Consider the following 18,257-nt stretch of genomic DNA (forward strand, 5'->3'; position numbering starts at 1 on the left):
ACAGAATTTTTTTCAGACTCAAGTAAAGAATTAGAATAAAATGTTCAAACACTAATTTTATCAAACTGTAAACATCTGCTCAACCAGTCAAAGACAGCGCCATGGAAACCTCTCAGGCTTGTTCAGTTTTTTTTTTCTTCCTTTTTTTTTTAGTAAAAGAAGAAAGGAATTCTGCAAGCGTTGCAATCCAAAGAGCTATTTTTATTTTCAGTCCAGGTCATTAAAACTCTTTTATAGCTGCAAATGTTACTAAAAAAAGAACAAGTCAACTTAGAGCATTTGATAAGCATCTACCACAAGAAATTTGGTCATATTTTAAAAGAACCGCCATTTTATTTCTTTTATTAGGTTTTATGAGTAAAAACTTTAGCAAAAATGGGATAGATTTTCTTCTATGGGATCTTGATGTTTGTGGAAAATTATGTAAAAACATAAAAAATAAATAAAACTATGTTGTTCCAGTCTAATGGCTAGAAAAGTAGATAAAAATATTTCTATTTTTCAAATTCGGTGCAATTATTCCATTAAAAGTCTGAAAAAATATTAAACACCTGCATTTATTATAACATCTATATTTCTTTCTCATTTTTAGCTTTAATTTCCAAAGAAACGCAAAAGAATTCCAATGTGGTTACATTATAATGAGTCTGTTAAACTGGTGATGAATTCTGCTCTAATTCTGCCCTGATGCAGCATCTTTACACTGAAGCACGGTGGTGGCAGCATCATGATGAGATGATTCTTGCCCAATGAGATTGGGTAGAGTCGATTGGAATATGGACAGAGCTAAAAATGGGGCAATTGTGAAAACAAACCTATAGAAGTGTGTGCTAGAATGGCCTAGTCAAAGTCTAGAAGACTGAAATCTGGTGGAGAATCAGGGGCATGACTTGAATTTTGCTGGTGCATCAACAAGGGATGGACTGAGCAAGCTTAATCGACTCACGCCGTTACATTTTTAGAGATGTAGCTGTAGGAATTGTTGAAAACTCTGTTTATTTTTCCTTCTACTCTCCAATTAGCAGCAATTAAAGCAACAACAATTTGGGAGTGAAAGTTTTTCCTCTGTCTGTGAAGAAAATCCTCTCCACAGCATGATGCTGCCACCACCATGTTTCACAGTGAAGATGTTAAAAATGCTGGATTTTCCGTTTACTTCACAATTACATATGACATTGTACTGGTTCAGCGCTTAAAGGGGCAAAATTATGTAATATTGACTTTTTTGAACTTTATATAATGCTATACAATGTTATTCCCTCACCAAGAATAACATAATTTCTCTTGCACGTTTGAGAAATAATTTAATCTCCATGGCAAAGATTGAGCTGGGTAGATCTAGCTCCACCTTTGAGGTGAAGCTCCTCCTCGGAGGTGCAGATTATAGGCTTCTGCCTCACAGAGCAGCTTTCCCCCATAGTACCTCCACTCAGCTCCTTCAGACTAGTCAGCAGCGATTAGCAAACACCTGGTGGAACTGCAAACCTGCTGAGTTCATTACAGGAGCTGCTTCTCAGTGAAACACTGGTAAAAATGTTGCTAAAGGGTTAATAGAGGAGCCGTGTTGTGATGACTTCCTGAAGGTGGACTTTCAGAAAGAGCAGGAGTCAAATTTCTCTTAAGTCATATTTGATATAATGTTTTCATAACAACTGGAGTTACCAGTTATGTGATTGAGCAATAAAATGACACAATGTGCCTGGAAAGCACATAATACTGCTCCCTTTAAAATTCTAACAGAACACACAGAGGTTTGTGGTTGTAAAGAATTCACAAAAGCTGAAGCGTGAAAACTTCTGCGTGGCACTGCAATCGAATCTGAAACAGATGTTAAGTTCAAGTTTCAAAGAAGAGTAGACAGATAAAAAAAAGACATCCAGAACCACTTCAATGCTCTAAGAAATACACCGAGCAGCACAGATATTCCACCAGCAACCGTCCACCAGTAGCCAGGCCCAGAAAAGGTCCAAACAAAACCACACCCAGAGACCCCAGAAGCTCCGCCACCAACACCACCTGCACACGACAGAGCAACGTGCCGGCTTCAGATTCCCAACCGCTCTCATGCCACCCCACCTCTAAACCGCAGTAAGGAGGGGGAGGGGTGGGTGTGAAAGGGTAAGGGGTGGGGAGGGCCTGGAAAAAAGTGTGGGGTAGGAGGAGATGGTGAAGAGGAAGGAGTTGGAGGGGGTGGGCGATCAGGGAGCTGGGGGGGTTTTGTTGGTTTGGTTGGGTTGGTCTCACCTGGTCTCACTCCCGCCAGCATTGGCAGTGGGTGGTGGGTGAACGCCATGCGGGGGGACCTCGTCTGGGAGGACAGGGCGCTGAAATCGAATTTCCCCAGCTTCTTATGAGAACCAGGCGACGAGAGTCCTGGCAAAAAGGGGATCAACAGAATGGCAGAACAGAGACGAGGTTTTAATCAAACATGGCTGCTTTTTGCTTACTTCGACTCTACTCAAGAAAAATCAGATCAAGTCAAAGATAGAAAAAAAAAAATCAACTACTGGATCAGATTTCCTCAATTTGATGAAAAGAAGCAAATAATTAAGATTGTAATCAACGGACTGATTGATTGACTGACTGATTGGTTTGCTCATTGATTCTGACGTCCATCTTGACATACATAGGGATTCCTTTAGGTTGGTTCTCCGTCCGTTGGTGTTCAGTCAGTGGACCGTACCAGACGGAGGAAGGGGAGTGGGGTGAGGGTCCGGTGAGAGGGTATGTTTTAAAGCAGCAGCGTGAAAAAAGGTGACGGGAGAGAGGGGAGGAAGGTTTGGGTTGGGGGGGAGATGGAGGTCAAGAGACCAGGGGCTTAGCTTCAGGACAGAGGAGAGCTGGAAGAAGCCCACCGATACGGGACTCAATAACACAACATCTAAGTATCGTGTTTCTATCCTCACATTCGTAACTTAAAAAAAAAAAAATCTAACTAGCTTAGAGATAGAGAGCCTTGCAAAGGTTTTCACACCACCTAGAACTTTATCACACTCATTCTTCATGTTACAGCTACAAATGCCAATGCTATCAAATGAGAGATCAATGCAAAGTAGTGAATAGTTGTTAAATGAAATGAAAAATCATGACTGCTTTTCAAAGAATGTTGGCATTCAGACCGCCTGTAATACTTTGAGAGCAGCTTTGGTTGAACTAACAGCTACAGTTTGGGGCTGGGTGCTGCATCGATTTTATTGCAATTTTGTGGGCGATAAATGGATTTCATTGATTTATCCACTTTTCTCTTTTTGAAGATTTGAGTTTGTGGAAAATGGGATTTTTTTTTCACACCAATGCACTTCTTAGGCTTCCACAGTTTAAACTGAGGTCAGCCCTCGTCTTATTCGACAAGAGTGTTTTACCGCCTGTATTTATTTTGACTCTGAATTCAAGCCAACCTGCAAAAGGAACGATTGACAAATTAGCAAGTTTTTAACTTTTAAGCCGCATCACCCAGCATGTATCGTATCATTTATTGTTTATTGTGATACATTTCTCATAAGAATTTTTATTTATCGTTCCCATGATAAATTCCAAGCAGTGATGTTTGAAACCCCCCAGAAGTGTTCTTACTGTCGGGTCTGTTTTTTTTATTTTTAGCCACTGTTTGTTCAATGATGTGTCAATAAATATCAATACGTTTATACATATAATCAAATACAGTTACTGTGTGCAGCTATAAACACATACTTTTGTGTGTTTTGTGGGGCTATGATTGCTGTGCTATGCAGTTGCAACCATAAAATTACTTAAAAAAGAAGTAATAAATGGTTTTTAGTGCCACTTTTATTATTATCACAATAGCATCTGAAAATATGGTGATAAAACTTTAAGTCCATATGGCCCAGTTCTACTGCAGGTCTTTTAGGATAGATGGCTACCAGATTTAAACGGACGGAAATTGAAGTTTTTCCCTTTCATCTGAGCAAAATAGTTCAAGTTCAATCAGACTGGATGAAGATCATCTGTAAACATCAGATTTTTTTAGAAGGTTTTATTGGCTCTAGTGGCCTTTATTTAAAAGTAGTCCAACAGGAAAGAGGGGAATGAGAGGCGGACATGCGGCAAATGTCGCCAGGTCAGGAATCGAACCTGCAACCACCGCCACAAGGACTAAGGCCTCAACAAGTGGGCTGCCCGCCACAGCACCCCCATGAACATCAGTTTTTAAGTGTTGGCACAAATTTGCAATAGGATTGTTGTCTGTACTTTAACTAGCCCATCCTAGCATATCTTTCCATGGTTATGGTCTGAATTCTACTTAAGGCTACAAACACAGAACCATCTTCTGTTTGTGCTGAAAACACTCATCCCCACAGTATGACGCAGCCACCGCCATATTTTACAATGTGGACGGTGAGGTTAGGTTGCTTTATTTTTAGTGAAATTACTAAAATCTCACTAAAATCTCGGTTTGATTTTGGGGCCTAAGAGTTTTAGGTGTGCTGAACATAAATATACAAAACACTTTTCTGAGTTTTAACAGTCAGAAGCAGTGAGAACCATGAATAATCGGCACCTCAAAATGATCCCCTACTTTGTGTTTATATGCCATAAAGAAATTGCTAATAACACACTTTAAAGTTTCTGGTCATAAGATGAAAAAAATGGGGGGAAGTTAAAGGGATGTGAATCTCTTTTTGCAAGGCACAGCAAACCGCAGCGTTGCTACAGAGAGCCTCAGGAACTCGAGTCAAAACAAACATGCCCGACCAGTCAGCTCACTACAACGCTTTAGAAATGAATGGGATCCTGAATGGCCTCATATCTGGGGCAGGCTGCGTTTTCTGACTGATGGCAGCACAACCTGTGCAGCTACATATAGCTGCAGAGGAGCCTGCCAAAACAAACACCGACTGATCCTCTGATGCAGCCCTGACTGTCAGGCATTGTACGCAGCCGCCTCGAGACATGTTGTATTTCATTAAAAGTGCTCCAGCTATTTTTTTTCCCTCTACTTGCACACCTACACACACACACACACACCTACACACACGTACGCACGCACGCACACACACGTCACTCAGACGGAGTGGCGAGCCCTGGGCATGCTGCCAGCAAACGCTTCGTGGGGGAGCCAAAGAAAAATGGAAGAAGTTAAGCGGGAGAAGAGGAGTGACGGCACACATTGATGAACACAATAAAGTGTCCCCGGGCGTCTATAAATGTCAGAGAGGCTAAAAGGCTGTGTAAAAAGAAAAAATTATATATATAAAAAAATGGGCACACTAAAGTACAGGCTTGGCTCATCGGGGGACCAGAAACATGTCCATAAGTGTGAGCGCCGCAGATAAAAGAGGTTCTCTTCTGTGATGAAGGGCTGGTGTGGTCCATGCTGAGGGAATTTATTTTGATGTATGGCAAACCAAGGGCACAATTTAGACTTCCTGGGTTTAAGAAGGAGCTCCAAATGGTGTATTTGGAACCACAATGTTTAATATACGCTGTCATAAAAGCCCCAAAACAAGAGCGATCCCTTACACTGGGAATATTTAGAAAACACACACACACACACACAAAAAAATCCATCAGCGACAACGAATGAAAAAAGGAAAATCAACTTTCTCCCTGAAACATGCTGAGCTCATGTTGCTTCGAATTCACTCGAAAGAATACAGTGATAAACAGAGAAGCGAGAGGCCCGTAAACTACTAAATGGCCCAATATTCACACATATAAAACAAACAGAGTCAAATAAAGACGGCGGGCAACTCCAACACGACCCAAAGAGATGTGGAAATAGACTTTACGAGCAGAGCGTATAAAGTCTAACAGCAGATTTCTGTGAAGCTGGAGCTTTTTTTAAACGTTGCGCTGGGAATTGTCGGTGAGACCCAGAGCGTTCGGACGCGGCGCGGGCGCAGCTGTTCCTGTGTGGGCACGGAGGATCAAGGAGAGGGAAATAAAATAAAAAAAAGTGGGAGCCGACACTTATGCTCGGCCGCCCGGTTATCTCCACATGTAGGAGGGGAGGTGAGGCGCAGATTATACATCTTGTTCACTGGTAGCATGATAAAACAACAACAGAAAAAGAAAGAAGGTGTGATCAGACTTAAACACTCACAAAAAAATAATAAGGTGACATCCATCTGGTTGGAATATTTTATTTTAGTCTGTGTCATATTAGCACGTTATGTAACGAATAGTGTGATGATAGCATGAGAATAACTTTTTAAAAAAGCAACGTGTGAAGGGAAATGTGGGAAGTTTGCATAAGTAGAAAAAACAAGTTTATTATACTGCTAAAGACGCCAATCAAGACGAGAGCTCTGGTCAAAGGTTTACATTTGTGCATCGGGTGTCAATCATTTCAGGACTTTAAGTGACTTTTTGACCTCCAGACGCCCACATGCGCGAGCAGAAAGCCTGAACAGCTTTCAGGCTCAGATGGAAACAGGCTGAGTTTGGACCGAGACAAACTCCTGATGCACCAACGTAGCAGGTCAGCTCACTGGGACACTGGCGTTTGAAAGATGTAAAGTAAAAAGAGTGTTGGCGACGCGGAGGAAGTTGGAATTAAAACGAGGAACATCAAATGAAGATGATGAAACGGGTAAAAAGCAAAACGTACTTTACTTGCAAATGACTGTTGAATTAAGTCAACAGTCGTTTGCAAATATATATCATAAATATATATTTATGATATATTCCCAATATCATAAAAATATTTGGAATATTTTTATGATGAGACGCCACATGACTGGGAAACAGTGTCTTGTTGCCCCTCAGTCAGTCTACGCCACAGGTGTTCAAACCTTTTGTGACCCAGGCAAAAATCAGCAAATTGAAAATTATTATTATTTTTCCCCATTTAACAAATCATTTTAAAGATAACTATTTTCCCCTTGCCGGTAACACTTTATTTGAAGGGGGGTGAATAAGACTGTCATGACACTTTCATAAACATGACATAACTCCTGTCAAACATGAATAAGCCTTCATGTAAATTTATGACGGTTGTCATAAAGTGTCATTTGGTAAATTATGACACTTTTAATACAAAGTTGACATAATTCAAAATGTTTGTTATGACAACTTGACATTAACCAAGAAATCATTACTGTTTAAACTTTACCTTTAATAACATAAAGTTACCTAATTTTTAAAGTTCAATCAGTAATACTTTTAGAACAAATTTATATTAGAAATTATTTCTTGGTTGATGTCAAGTTGTCATAACAAAGACATTTTGAATAATGTTTGGGACCCTACTTACTATGATGTTTAAATGAAAATAAAAAAGAAAACATGGCTTGTGTTTAACTGCAAATTTTCTATTTAAAAGGACATACATTTATAATTACAATATGCTCCTAAAAGATTACAAAAAAGCGTCCTTCTGCTTCAGCTTCATTTGCAGTAGTAACGCTAGCTATGCTAATTATGTTAATCGCAGATATAAGATGCTAAACAGTATAAAATGTCAACTCCATCATTATTTAGTCTTTCTTTTAGTCAGTACTCTTTTATGGCATTTACTCTCTGACATGGTGTGATGTCACATCCTGGGACGACAGGTCAAAAATTCTCAATCCTGTTCTTTTTTCAGCTCATGTTATGATGCTTAAAACAAATTTTGAATCTGCTGGCATAAGCAGATCAAAACCTAGAGATCTGAGATAAAAAAAGAAAAACACAACGTCTAAGCAAACACATTTGATTTTACTTCTTGCATACCTTTAGCAGAAATCAGTATTTATTTATTTATTTATTTTAAACGCCACGGCTATCTGCATTCCGGTTCGTTGTGAAAGCCCTCATCTGCTGTGTGATGCGTTCAGTGCCCCGAGGGAGACATTTGCAAAAATACGTAAACTCTGATGATGTAAAAGTGATGCCATCATGGTTGGCTGAGCTTGGATTTGAGAGGGGAAAAAAAACAATCTTCTCCAACTGGAGGAGTGAGGATTATACCGTTGCATCATGGGAAATGTAAGAAACAGTGTTTATGCAGCTCATGCCAAACTAGACATTCTAAATACTAAATATGCTATAATTTCAACTTTCTTTCAAACAACCAACATCACACAGAATCATGCAAGAATAATAATTAAAAAAAAGTTTCCGCTCGCATGTAGAACTTTGATCAAACAAAGAGGGAAAACTAAATCCCACGCACCCAAAAGAATTACCCGCTAGCTTTCAGTTCCTCTGCGACTGCAGGTTTCCGCGTGCCAGTGCCAATTATAAGCAGCCTATTATTCATAAATAACTTTAAATTATACATACTGTTTTTAGATCCTGTGATAATTCCTAATTAGTCACTATGTTGATGAAATATCTGGTGGTATATCAGCGAGGAACAGCAAATGAGACCCAGATGCCCAGTGAAAGCTTTGTCTAATAAAGCTAACAGAAGTTACTCTGATCTCTCTCTCTTACAATGTGTATGTCAGTGTGTCTGTACACACATACAAAACAGTTGTTTGTTCTTCATTATTTCTGTGTCCTGCTCCTGGCACACTGCACAGGCAGCCTGGCAGCCAATTGCTCCCATGACCCTGCAGTCTTGCCACGCTAACAAGCTAGCGACCACACAAACCGCCGCTGAACCGGTCGGCTAGCGAGCATGCTCAGAGAGAAACAGCGAAACAAATAAGCTTCAGGTGAATAAAAGCAACAGTGTATGTTGGACAGCTGCCGTTCCCTCATGGCTTTTGTTAGCAGGCGAGAAGATCAGGACAGCAGTACAGTCATTGAAACATCACGTTTTCTGCAAAAGACATATTTGCTCCAACTCTGTCAATATCACAAATGCACGGGGGAACCTGAGCCACTCCCTCTTCACCCAAACGCTCCGACTTTCCCCACCACAGAGCAGCAAGAGCGAGCGAGGCAGAAGGAGAAGCGGAGCAGAGCTGAGCGGGACACAACAGACTTCATGATGAATTACATGATCACCTGCTATGCCTCAGAGCCTTTCATTCAGGTAGAGATTCACCTCCGGAGCAGGCAGAGGCAGAGGCCCTCCTCTTCCCTCCTCCTCTTGCCCTCCTCCCTTCTTCTCCTTTTTCCACATCTCTCACTCCCAACACCACCACCACCACCATCTCCAGAACAGATGTCTGCTGTAACCCAGTAGCTCCCTTTGCTGTAGACACATGGAGTTGCCATCTGGACCGGAACGCTGTTCCTCTCCAGACTGGTGTGGGGTGTGTGTTTGTATGTGTGTGAGAATGTAAATCAGTTAAAGAGCTCTAATGTAGTTCTTTTCTGTGTGAGCATGTGTGTGTCCGCGTGCGTCAGTGAGTAAGCATGGCTCGGAGACAGAAGGTGCCTTGTGCACTGATGACACACCTGAGTACCTTTGGTTTTGGTTTGTTTGGATCTTGTGTTGTTTTGCTCTGTGCTGCCTCTCTCAGACAGATGAGGCAGGCCTGGGGCAGGTGGCCGCAGCACCCAAACAGCTCTGTCTAAACAACCAGCTGGATGAGGTGCCGAAGAAGCTTCACTCACATCCTCGCTACCTTGCCGATGTCTCTTGCAGGGCGCTCTGGCTTTCTCACGTCTCCTCGTGTTACAACCACAAACTTCAGTGTAGTTTTCTGTTTTATTTTCTGTGCATTTTTGTTTTCCATTTATTCTGACAACCCTAACTGAAACCCAGGTCGCTGAATCGCCTTCAGAAATCTTAGTAAGTAGAGTCTGCCTGAGAAGTAATCGATTAGTTCTCTGAAGGCCGCAAAAGTTTGTCTAGCTTCTTCTCTAATGTTCTTTAAACCAGTTCTTCCCCCACTCAGTGACGGCCAGATTTGTCTCCATTTGCAGATCCTGAACAGTTCATCCATGATGGATCTAGCTGAGTATTATGCGCAAGCAGTTTGATTGGCGGCAGACTACTTTCCTTTAATGGCCTGTGGATTAAACGACTGGACGGGGCGATCAGCAACAAGCAAATATAAAGAGAGATTGAAGAGAAAATGGCCACCCAAGGGTATATTGATTAGCGGCAGACTGCAATCAATGATTTGGCCTGTGGATTTACGTCAACAACATCTCGACCACAATTGCCAATCTACATCAAGACTGTAGTAGTTGGGCGGGATGGCGAGGTGTAAATTGATCATTCCATGGTGAAACCTTGAGGTCTAAATCTTTCTATTAATTGTGGCAGAAGAGCACACAAAGAGTCAAGTGGATGGGACAACGAACAAATATACTAAGAGATTTCAAAGAAATTTCAGAGAAATCTCTTGGTAGACATTTTGAGCATCTACCTAGGGGTGAACGCTTAAAACTCCACAGGGATAGCTGTGGAGTTTTGACCACAGTTCCTCCTTGCTCCTCCTTCCTCCTTGCTCCTGCCCACATTCACACCCACTGAGAGGAACTCACTACCAATGGAGACACGGCCAATTTGGCTAAAACTGAATCAAACATTAACTGGCTTGAGTGAGACTTGACAACGGAGGAGAAAGGGCTTCAGAGAACAAGAGTGAACAAACAGCTGAGGTAAAAGAACACAACAGACAAGTCAGGGAGAAGAAGTTAATCAAAGAAGTAGACAAGAGGCCTGTGATCACTCTGGAGGAGCTGCAGAGATCCACACCTCAGGTGGGTGAATCTGTTGACGGGATGACAATTAGCCACAAATTCCACAAATCTGGTCTTTATGACAGTCCAACACTGTGTAGTGTACACAGCATGTGGAAGAAGATATCCTGGTCAACTGAGACGTTTTACATGCAAAACACAATAGAAAACTAATACTGCATATTAATCTAAATAAACCATCATCCAGGTGTAACACTGAGACGGCTGCATGACGCTGTGAGGAGGCTGTTCTTTAGCAGCAACAACAGAGCCAGTCAGATGTAACGAGAAGATGGCTGAAGCTAAACAGAGCAGCACTGGAAGCAAACAAGTTAGAAGCTGCAGAAGACAAGAGACTGGGACGAAGGTTGACCTTCCAGCTGGACAATGACCCTACACATACAGTGACAACTATATAATGACCAATATCCAAGCCCTCGGCTATAATCCAAATTCAGAATCTGTGGCAATTCAGAGTTACTTTCCATGCCATCCGGCTCAACTTGAGTTATTTTGTTGAGATGAACGGGCAAAAATCTTAGTCTGTAAAAGTGTCAAGCTGGTAGACACAAAGGCCTAATAACTTAGAGCTGTAATTACACCAAAGGACATACAAGAACATACAAATATAGTCATTCCATGTATTATGTTTCCTCTATTCCTCAAAAGCATTTCACTGGTTTGTGTTGGTTTGTCATGTAAAATCCAAATCAAACACGTTGAAATTGTGGTTGTAACGTGACAAAACATGGAGACTGTTATCTAATTTTATAAAATGATAATAAAAATACTAAACCGCTGAGGCAAATGTTCGTGGAAACTTTACTTCAGAAGCATGTGGTGTGATAACAATGTGCTGTTTGGACACAGTGAAACAAATACCAAGAAAAATCACACTTGCAAAAACACCAGAGCATTCACATATGTTAGAAATGTGCTGGAGATACATGTGCATCCAGCGCACGTTTGCGTTCTTTCCCACACACAATCACAGCGACGTCTCTGAGGCGGACAGGTGGTGGACGTTATGGAGCTACTGGGCTACCAAGAAGACGTTTGGTGAACCCACAGTGGACAGCAGCAGACATCTGGTAGAAACACAACCCCACCCAGCAGCAACAGAGCCAGAGAACAGGACACATAAATGCAGGGAGAGGAAGAGGAGCGGAAAATAGAAGGGGAAAGACGGGATCGAAGAGCACAGGAGAGCTCAGAGACAAAGGCAAACAGACAGAGGTGCATACACAGGCTGAGGGTGTTGTGAGCGGAAGGAGAGCAACGTATACATGTACACAGTAGAATGTTTAATGTTCTAACCATGGTAAGGAAACTGCACTCCATCGCTCTCATGCTTAATCTTCCTCTCCTGCACACTGGCCAAATGGTGCTGCACTGAAAGGCCAAACAGGGGAGAAAGGGAAGAGTTAACAATGGAAGAGGGGAGGAGAGATAATGACAGACACACAGAGAGAGAGAGAGGTGGAAAGAAAGAGAGAGAGGGAGAGAGAAACAGGGCTGGTTAAATAATGAGCAATATGGGATTTTAATGCTATAGAGTGCCTGTATGTAACCATCTGTAAAACGGTTACATCACGACTGCTGGCAGTATCACAAAGGAAGCGCAGCAGAGGGAGTTTCCTGAAGCGAATCCCTTCAGTCAAATACTACACCAGTGAAGTCACATTGTAAATACATTTGATGAGATAGCCATCGTGACGGTTGAGAGTGCTGTGAGCAAACAGAGCGAAAGGTTAGAGCTTCGCACGAAAGTGGAGAGTTAAACTGGTGTTGCTTCGGTGGGAGGCTGGACAAAGGAGACGGACATGAATGGTGAGACTCAGAGGGCGTCTAGAGCAGCAAGAGGGAATTATGATAGAGATGATTACGGGTTTATGTGAAAATTATGATTAATAATGAAGACTGCCCAAGATTTAAATTAATAGCCAATCTATGCTTTTATATGATACAGAACATCCTGCTATTCCTGGTGTACATCTGCAGAGGAAACAGATACATGTTGCTAACAAAGCTTAAATAATTAATATAACAGATGAATTAGTAGTGCAATAATTGTTGCTTTTTATATATTTAAACTTAATAAATAAACCAGAGCAATTTAGTCATGTTGTGCGTTTCTTTTTCTTTCTTTTTTTTTTTTTATTTTAATAGAAATGTTTTTAACATCAAAATAGAAAATACATGGTGTGGTATATTACATTAATGAAAAAAAAAAGTTTTTATTTTTTTATTTTAAATATTTTTATGAAACCATTAGATTTTTCCTCAAGGTCATTTAAAATGTCAGACAATCTTTGCTAATATCCTTGCTGACATTAGAGAATTAAATGGTTAAATATTTTGCTACTGGAATTACAGAATGTAACAATTATGTTGCATCTCATGTATGTTGAGTGCTACTTTATCATCAACCTAGCTTTTTCACATCACTTTCAGAGTTTGCACTAAGTATGCTAACTTAGCTATGCTAGGTGCTAATTTAAGATTAAAATATTCTTTAAATAATGCCTTATACACTTATATACACTTATATTTGCTTTCCACATTTTAGAGTGTTTAATTGATGGGGGAGACTTTGGAGTTTGCTGCTTAAGATTTAAAGCTAAAGACAGTAGGCCTATTTATTACTCATTAGCGTATACCGCCAAGAAAGTTTTCCTAGCTTAGCATGACTGGAAACTGGAAATTAAAACCACATACTTGTTTTGAAAAGAAAAAGCTTACTAAAATTTATTACTCGCCTGAAATTTTAAGGTAAAGTGAAGTTCCACCGAGGGAAAACATTCGCTTCAACCCAGCCGTTTAACGTCACTTCCTGTACTTAAAAGTTAACTAACTTGGGTAACTATATTAGTTTTGGATGTAAGCTATAGACTTCAGAGTTGTTTTATTACATGGAAAAAACTTAGGGAAAAGCATTCAACACAATGAGACCTAGTGTTAGTTCTGCAGTTTACTACACAGTATTAAACTATTTTCCACCCGATGGGTTTCTACTGGTTTTGATTTACTGTGTTTCAGAAATAGATGTTAAACGTTTAAATAATTTAAGGTGAAAAAAAACCCCTTATCAAATCAACCCAGCCCAATGTGAAAAAGTTACTTCCCACCAAATCTAATAACTGGTTCTTCCACACTAGCATTGGCAATTAGCAATATATTTGACATTGTAGTTTACATTGCTGTGGAGACATTTTGGCAAACCCCAATAGCAGAATAGTTCTGATTTAGCCACGTTGATTGTTTTCTCCAGCTCTTTAAGGTCATTCCACAGAGTCAACATCAGATTTAAGTCGTAGCTTTGACTAGGCCATTACAAAACTTTCACTTTGTTGTTTTTCTGAAAGGTCTCAGGGATCCTTAAGTTCTTTTTTTGCGAATCTAAGAGCAATAACTGAAGAAAACTGTATATTTCTTATGCATGAAAAATATACAGAGGACAATTAATAGTCAAACCCACTCTGCCGTACTGTTGCAAGATAAAAATAACTTCACTTTTAGTTTATGGAGATCTTGGATAACAAACTGTGTGATTATATAAAGTGTGACATACGACACATTTCCAGATATCTCAGCAACTTTTGTATATCTAACTTTTCCTTCATTAGAATTGTGGCATACCTCTCAGCTGACAAAATCGATTTGTTCAAAACATTTGGCAAAAAATCTGCACCATGAAGGCTAAGCGCCTGCAGTTGGATATGTCAGTGGGGTAAACTGTGACAAACAGACTGATCCTCTGGCTCTGGAGGCTCTTTGATAGAAGTTTAGTGGTTTGGAGGTAGAGAATGGGAATGATGGGGAAGTAAAGGTAGAAAGAGCGGGGGGCAATGCAACACAAACACAACAAAACAATTTCTTTTTTCTCTGGCAGAAGGCAAGATGTGGTTTCTGCTTTAGGATTGAAACATATAAAGAAAATATTTCTACTGAGATTTAAGGAAACATTTGACATTTCTGGAAGATTCTCCCTCCCATAAATTATAGGAACACAAGTTACTATAAGTAATAAGTAATACTTTCAATTCAAAAACATTTTTTTGCTACTAATTGTAAATATAGATCTGAGCTCAACAACAAAGATATTTATCATTTTTAAATCGGACAGTACTTACTAAAAACTTTTTTGAATACACTTAAAAGTTTGATTTGCTAAAATAAACTCTGTCAAGACAAGAAGTTAAATATCCAGTCAGTCAGAATAATCCTGGAAGCTTGTCAGTGGCAAGAAGAATGTGGTTAAAGTAAATTTAACAAATATTAAATGGAGTGTGTGTATATATATATATAACTGCTTGAAAGTTTGAAAGTTTGAGTTTTACTCTAAAATTTGTCATTTTCGGATCAGTGGCTCACCCAGAATCGCTGTTTCCGTTTCTAAAATATATCTTTTAGAGAACTTACAGAACATGGAAATCACAAACGTGAAAAAGCAAATCTCCAAAAATGTCAAACTATTCCTTTCAGTCCAAAAGAAAACCCCCTCTGAGCTTGAAAAAATTTTTTAAAATGACGAGGGGAGCTAAGTCTCCCGTCGAGGCCTCTAGAGGCGCTCAGAGTAGCAAACTTCCAGAACCAATACCTGCATCCACGTCATTGGGCCAGCCGCTGGACTGGGAGCTGCTGCCGGCGGCCGGGGAGCGGCCCGAGTAAAACACATCGTCCACAGGGCTCTCCATCTCACTGTCGTCGATGGACTTACGCTTGTTGGAGCTGAAAGAGACGGAGACGAACGTGACTACACACCGCTTTCAAAGTGTTCAAGAGGGAACCAGGTGAAGGTGCTATGTCTGTGTGTGATGTCACTGCGCATTGCTGCCCACGATGCCTCGCAAAAGTATTCACCCCCCATTGTGACATTCAAACCCACAATCGGGTTTACATATGATACACAGCATGTGTGAAATGTAAGGAGAAATGTCTTTTTTTTTATTTTTTTTTAGCAATTACAATCTGAAATGTGTGGCATGCAGCACCAAATCATGATGCTGGTACCTAGAGAAAAGGATTAGGACCGCTGGGGAAGAAAAAAGAATTCTGGCTTTTTTCTCAGAAGATTAAAGTCAGAATTCCTTTGTTTTTTATTTCATTTATTTAACCAGGTAAAAAATGAAATTCAAATCTAATTTTTAAGAGGGACCTGGGCAGAAATCTGCAACAACTTGGTTACACAAACGTAAAACTAATTCATTTTCTGAGGAAAAAATAAGAATTGTGAAAGAAAAAAGAACTCTGAGAAAAAGTGAGAATTTGGAGAAAAAAGTTAGAATTCCAAGATTAAAGTCAGATTTTCTTTCCCAGAGGCCCTAGTCCAGGAGTGCAATGGTGGGGAAAAAAAATCCAGCTTTTCTAAAAAATTTTATCTTCATGGATTGTTCAATAAAGTCAATATATCGTCCAAGCTTAACTTATAGATGCTCAAAGCTTGGGGTATTGTATTATAGCATAGCCCTGCTGTTTTCCAACAATTCTCTAAAAGCAACTTGTTGACTTTTTCCATTTCTATCTAGGAGTCCCAGAGTAATCCACACAAAATTTTTAGGGACGCACCGATCCACTTTTTAAACTTCTGATCCTGATACCGATATCTATATCTATATCTATATCTGAGGTTCAGTATCTCCCGATCCAATGCAGAAAAATGAAATGAACTAAAAACATAAATTTACTGAATTACACATTTATTTGGTAACTCTGTACCAGTACAGAGCACTTTAATATACCAACAGTTTCACAAACTTAGTTAAACATGCAAAAACTATTTTAATTTGTTCAGTCGGTGCAATTAGGAGTATTAGGAGTCAAAGTTAAACAAATAACAAACGAACTGAAACTGACAAAAACAAAAGGTTGACTACCTTGGACATGTAACTAATAAACTGCAACAAACCTTCTTCCTCTTTGAAACGGTTCAGAAAGTGGAATTAGGAATTCTAAATGTAATGTAAAATAATAAAGCATGATGTCACTCAGAGCACAAAGCACATAATTAAACTGAATAATTATGGATCAGGCACATTGTCACATTTAGATTTTTTTTTCAATAAAAAAATCTAAATGTGACGGATCGATGCGTCTCCAGTTGCTTCGAAACTCTGAGGTAGTTTTTTTCTCTTCACTTCAACATCATTCACTCCGATAAGCTGGTCCATTTAATAAAATCCTAATAAAAACATCCCGTTGGTGACTGTACTGCCATGAAAGGCAGGCGAATGCTTTCTGTGAGGCATCGTGCTTGAGGTTCTAATAAATGTTCATGCATTATTCCCGGGATAGTGGAGGGCTGACGTGGCTGCGTAATTCCCTTGGAGTTAGAACGGGGGTCTACATAAAAATCAAGAACAATAAAAAGTCCCTGTGTCAAGATTTGTGTTTAGTGTGTTGTTTTAATATTATGTTGCAGCCAGGGGGATTTGGGGGTCAGAGAAAGCCAGCTGGAGACAGTGTGACAAGAACAGGGCAAGAATATTAATAATATGTTGGCCCAAAGTGGCCTCCCATTAGAAAACACACAAGTGGTTGATCCTGAAATGCATTGTTGTGCGAGTTGGCGGCTTCTTATACATCTGTGACCAATAAAATAACGGGGAGTAAGGGAGTGGGAGTGGAAGGGGGGATTGCAAATGTACAGCATGCAGATGTATGAGTGACGGCGTGCGTGTTGTTGCGTTTTGCTCGAGTGCGATGGAGGGATCTGTGTTACATTAGTATCGGGGGAAGAGTTCTCTGCAGAGAGTGTAACTACCTCCGTGGGAGACTTGCATAAAGCTCCATTTCAGTCCTGCAGCGTAAGACGAACGGGAGGAGAAAGTAGAAGAGAGCGAGAAGTAAAAACAGACACAAACACAGACGGGCCAGCAGACAGGTTGGCGGGGGAAAAGGAGAGGCAATGAGTCGAAATTAGTAAGGAAGGAAGGAGAAGGGGAAAGAAAGACCACAATCAGAAGCAGAGCAGGAAAAGTACTGAGAAGCTACTAAAGAACCTGATGATGTTAGTGCTAGAGACACACCAAGACATCAGCTAAAGGCATCCGACAGGCTGGTTGGAAACTCAAGAATCCCATATGTTCCTGAAAGCATTCCTTTCGACAATCTGCACACATTCATATTGTGATTCGTTGCATTACAGAATCGGGGTGCACCTATTGTAATTTTCTGGCCGATCAATCTTTAAAAAGTCTGATCTGCCCATGCCGATTTTTTGGATTTTAAAAGTCGCTAAAAATCCTGGTAGCTTTTTGTAAAATCTCACAGTTAAAGGGGCAGTACTAAGTATAATTACCTTTTTTGAATCTTACGTCATGTTACATACCTGGAGTGTTGATTTGATTCTTTCATGAATGTTTGAGAAATCCTTTAATCTCCCATGGCAACCATTTAGCTGTGCAAAACCTCCCGGGCGGACCTAGCTCCGCCTTCAAGGACAAAGCTCCTCCCGAGAGCCTCCGCTTCACAGAGCAGCCCTCTCTCACTCAGCTCCTTTAGACTAGCCAGCAGCAATTAGCAAACATCTGGTGTAGCTGCGCATCAGCTGAACTCATTATAGGAGCTACTTCTCATAGCAAAGCTGGTAAAAATTTTGTTAAATATTTAATAGAGGAGCCATGTTGTGATGACTTTCTGAAGGTGGAGTTTCAGAAAGAGCAGGTGTTTTTAAAGAGACAGAGGCCCATTTTCAAGGCGTTAAATTACCAAGTCAAATTTCT

At 40.3% G+C, this 18,257-nt stretch overlaps 1 protein-coding gene across 22 annotated transcripts in view; it reads right to left on the reverse strand.

Moving 5' to 3' along the window:
• Positions 1 to 18,257, reverse strand: part of nfixb (nuclear factor I/Xb) — a 199,567-nt gene that overhangs the window by 22,050 nt on the left and 159,260 nt on the right. For 10 of the 22 annotated variants that reach the window (XM_008415321.3, XM_008415312.3, XM_008415310.3 and 7 more), the window contains 4 exons: positions 17,297 to 17,332; positions 15,134 to 15,264; positions 11,851 to 11,925; positions 2,245 to 2,373 (listed from right to left, as the gene is read on the reverse strand). In XM_008415321.3, the coding sequence (XP_008413543.1) occupies positions 2,245 to 2,373; positions 11,851 to 11,925; positions 15,134 to 15,264; positions 17,297 to 17,332 (371 nt within the window). The remainder of the gene's footprint in view (positions 1 to 2,244; positions 2,374 to 11,850; positions 11,926 to 15,133; positions 15,265 to 17,296; positions 17,333 to 18,257) is intronic. The other 12 variants (XM_008415331.3, XM_008415316.3, XM_008415311.3 and 9 more) reach the window with 7 other exon arrangements.

The sequence above is a fragment of the Poecilia reticulata genome, chromosome 8 (assembly GCF_904066995.2).
Source record: "Poecilia reticulata chromosome 8, P_reticulata-male-v2, whole genome shotgun sequence".
NCBI lineage: Eukaryota > Metazoa > Chordata > Actinopteri > Cyprinodontiformes > Poeciliidae > Poecilia > Poecilia reticulata.